A 4,183-nucleotide genomic window follows, 5' to 3' on the forward strand; every position below is an offset into this window, starting at 1 on the left:
TTGCAGCAACATTAAAAATCAACAGAGAGATTAAAGGTGTTAAGAGAATACAGCTATTGCCAGCATCCTTCGTTTGCTTTCAGGAGCCAGGTATGATTGAGCTATGAATTTCATATTAGTAAACTGAAAAGTAAGGAAGTCACACAGTGAGTAAGGATATACTTCAGTAGAGGACCAAGTAGGTAAAGAATAGCAAAATAGAATAAAAATGTGGTTACCATTTAGGTGAGTCATAACTCTGTGGTAAAAGGAATTCAGAGTGTAGCCATTTACTCACATTTTGCTGTCGAAAAATTTGAATTTATTGGATTAACTGTGCAAGAAAAGAACCTTGCAAAGCCCGAGTTATCCTTTGGCCCATATGCCTGTATTTATGAGGTCCTAAGCATATGTGTGAATCACTGGGGCAGCAATGCTGGGTTATACCCCCTTTCTGCCTGGCAGTTGAGGACTTCAGAGGCTGATGGTACCAACACTGCACCGTTATATTCTTTTTGTCAGAAAACACGGGCTGACCATCTGGCTCTCTCCAGAATGCCAAAATTAGAGGGATAACTAAGGTGGGGGAGGAGAGAAGGGCAGATAGATGTGGATCCTTGTGAGCACAGACCTGACTAGCCTTTTGTTCTCTGAAGTATGTATGAAATGCTTTGTTGGCAGTTGAGGCTGACTGTGTTCTGCACTGTGTCCTGGGTAGCCCCAGTCGCTGACGTACAAGTCTAGTCGAAAGGCTTTAGAATGACTGAGCACTGAAATGTGTCCGATATAATGGTAGAGTCTCTTGGCTCCTGTTTCTTTAGAGAACAGCATGAAAAAACATTCCTGTCAGAAAAATGAATATTGCAAGCATTTACAACATAGGTGCATGTTACACATGAACTTTGAAATCTGACAAAGGAAGCTCTGAGAGCGTGAGAGTCAGTCTGTTTCTGAAGAACTCAAATATTTCTCTTAATGGTGCTTTTTAAGGCCGAAGGAAAGCCTAGCCTGACCATGGAACTGGTCTGTAGTTTGTCGATGAATTACTTATTGCATGATTGTTACAATTACACTCTAGCTGCAGAGCTGCTCCCATCAAGATTACAAGCAGATAACAGTTCTGCTTATAAGAAAACCATAATTCTTCTGCTCTTATATAACTTTTGCATTATAACCTCCTGAAGTTAAGTTTTTTACTTCTCCTCTTTGATAGAAAAGGTTGCAGGTGTTTACAAAGATCTTCAGAAATTATCCCGTCTCTTTAAAGACCAGCTGGTTTACTCTCTTCTGGCTGCTGCCCGGCAAGGTGAGAGAAAATATTTACAACTAGAGATGGTACTTCATTTCTGAGGGTGGAAGGAAGGGGGTCTGTCTAAAGCCTTGAAGGAAAAGTGTTAGAAACAGCTGTTCAGTGATGGGTGTAAGCATTAAGTAAGAGTAAGCATAAAGTAATTTATACATTCTAAAGAAATTATATTTATCCTTGTATCTCAGAAAATGGTAATATAATGTTAATTTCCTGGTTTTAATTTTTGATTGCTCTATTCTCACTTAAGAGACTGAAGTGGAGTGGCTGTTTTCCACACTTAGTGATGAGAAAATCATACCACAATAATTTTGTGGCAGTAGTTCTGTAGTTTTGATCCATTTCTTTGTCAAAGCAGAAAAATTTATATAGCAGCATATTTGGAAGTCTAACCCCAGGAATGATCTTCTCAGTAACCGGTCATTGAGGGCTTGGAAAGAATGGTAGGAAGTAACCCAAGCTGGTGTTTGTGGAGCAGTAGGAAGCCAGGCTTTCTCTGCATAGGTATTGCCATAAAAGGTCTCAGCTTTGTATTTTGAGAACTATTCAATAGAATTCCCGCTAGACTTCAGTTGCGGGAAGGTTTTATGTGAAGCATGTGCTCTGTATTTAATGTGTTTTTTGTGGGCTTGTGAAATTGGGCAGGTCTCTTTTTCTTTACCTATTCCTTTGTTCTGTAGCCTATAAACATAGTTAGGTATGTGGAATGTTTCTTAGGCTTACAGTGGCCAATAGTGGTCAGTATAAAGTGCCATTTGCTCTATTTTGTGATCTGTTTTATAAGAAGTCATGTCACAGTACTTTCCGAGAAAAGTGGTGTAACTCAGGCATCAAAGGGAAATGATTTAAGGGAAAGATCATAATGTCCTTTCTTTCTTTTAGGGTCTTTAGAGATAGAGTAAACTCTGCACCGCTTAGGTAATGCTTCTATTTTCTTCACTTTGTAGCTCTGAACTTGCCAGATGTGTTTGGGTTAGTGGTACTTCCTCTTGAGCTCAAGCTTCGGATTTTCAGACTTCTGGATGTCCGTTCACTCATCTCTCTTTCTGCTGTTTGCCGTGATCTTTACACAGCTTCAAACGACCAGCTTCTATGGAGGTTTATGTATCTGCGAGATTTCCGAGGTAATGTTGAGACACGTGTTTTTCTAATTACATTTTCATGTGAACAGAGGAATTGGGTCTGACAGATTTTGATAAGAGGCTCCTCAAGCAACAACTTCTGATTTTTAAACACTGTGAGTCAATGCAGTCATTTGTGATGCGAACCAGTACAGTTGGTCTGGTGTAATTCAGATGGATGCACAGTTTTCTATTGTGAAACTAATGATAATCTGCTGAGCCATTACTGATGGACCACATAGTTCTTCCCATTGCGTGGTGCAGGCTTTCCGTGTTTTCATCTGTTTTTCCAGCTACCTTGGTGTACCGGTTATTGCAGATATTAGGAAGTGGAGGGAAGAGATATTCCTGCTATAATTTTTCCCAAGAGATTGAAGAAATAAGGTGATGAAGGGGAGTGCTGTCAGAAGTCAAAGATGGGGACAGTGTTTCTGGGATTTCTCTACGTACTCAGTAACTTTTGGAGTTGCTGCTTTACATAGAATGGATGTGCAAGTAGATTTCCTATTGAATGGCCCTGGAGCTTTATATTTTTTAAGACGCGTTATCTTTATGAAAAATGTGTTGACCAAAAGTGTGTTTTTCATCTCGATTCTTCTGCAAGTTCTGACAAAACTGTGGGCATCTGTGGCATGAATGCTACTTAAAAATAAAGTAGATTGCTCTTCTTAATTTTTTGCTTCTCTTTGTAGATCCTATTGCAAGGCCTCGTGACACAGACTGGAAAGAAGTAGGTGGCTTTTTTTATATAATCTCTCTGAGATTAGTCTCCATGGGCTAATTTGAGGATAAAACATAGACTTCAGGAGGCCGAAACTTTGAGTTAAGTTTGAGCTTAAAAGTATGGTGTTCTGTGTAGACATGTTGAATTTGGTCAGAGTAGGAAAAAACAGCATCAACAAGTTACATGATGTATGCCCAGATTGTGGGCTAGGGGTCTTCCAGAGATGCTGTGTTTGGTCTTTGGCCAGCAGGGGAGTTGCTGTTCTGGGTTTTGAGACTGGTGAGGAGTGCTTTTCTGAGAAGTGCTGCAGAACTGAATGGAATTGCTGAAGCTGGAACACAGAGCACTTACAGAGCTTTAAAATGCCTTTGTTTCTGTCTGCAGCTATACAAGAAAAAGTTGAAACAGAAGAAGGAGGCCCTGAGATGGAGGCACATGATGTTTCTGCCCCCTACACCTCATCCAATCCCCTTTCATCCCAACCCATTCTATCCGAATCCTTTTCCTCCCAACCCATTTCCATCAAACCCAATCTATCCCCCAATGATCATTGGTGGAGAATATGATGAGAGACCAACACTTCCATATGTTGGAGACCCAATTAACTCACTTATTCCTGGCCCAGGAGAAGCACCAGGCCAGTTTCCTCCATTCAGACCACCTTTTGACCCAATTGGTTCCTTGCCTGGAGCAAACCCTACACTTCCAGGACGAGCTGGTCCCAATGACAGGTTTCCAGCTAGACCCAGCCGGGGCCGCCCCATGGACATTCGCCGTGCGTTCATTTGATTGCTGCTTTTTCCTTCAGTGAGTTTTCCAGTCCCTGAGCTTGCTTTCTAACTGCAGGAGATTGCAAATCCCAGGCACTAACATCTGCCTTCTCTTCAGATTGTGGCAAGAGCATGTGTGCATGGTAATGTTTCAGCTGCAAAGCTGCAAAGGCTGGGTTTATGTTATGCTCTGGTAGTACTGTACCACCTGGCACTAAGGTCTGTTTCATGAAGAGCTACAACTTAGAACAGTTTGTTCTACTCCCCTTCACCGCTCCCCGCC

At 41.4% G+C, this 4,183-nt stretch overlaps 1 protein-coding gene across 1 annotated transcript in view; it reads left to right on the forward strand.

Moving 5' to 3' along the window:
- FBXO7 (F-box protein 7) overlaps window positions 1-4,178 on the forward strand; it is a 10,092-nt gene extending 5,914 nt beyond the window's left edge. Inside the window, exons 5-9 of the mRNA XM_009573201.1 lie at window positions 7-90; window positions 1,193-1,285; window positions 2,233-2,409; window positions 3,099-3,136; window positions 3,515-4,178. Coding sequence (XP_009571496.1) covers window positions 7-90; window positions 1,193-1,285; window positions 2,233-2,409; window positions 3,099-3,136; window positions 3,515-3,919 — 797 coding nt within the window. The 3' untranslated portion in view covers window positions 3,920-4,178. The remainder of the gene's footprint in view (window positions 1-6; window positions 91-1,192; window positions 1,286-2,232; window positions 2,410-3,098; window positions 3,137-3,514) is intronic.
- The last annotated feature ends 5 nt before the right edge of the window (window positions 4,179-4,183 follow it).

The sequence above is a fragment of the Fulmarus glacialis genome, unplaced genomic scaffold (assembly GCF_000690835.1).
Source record: "Fulmarus glacialis isolate BGI_N327 unplaced genomic scaffold, ASM69083v1 scaffold44442, whole genome shotgun sequence".
Lineage (NCBI taxonomy): Eukaryota > Metazoa > Chordata > Aves > Procellariiformes > Procellariidae > Fulmarus > Fulmarus glacialis.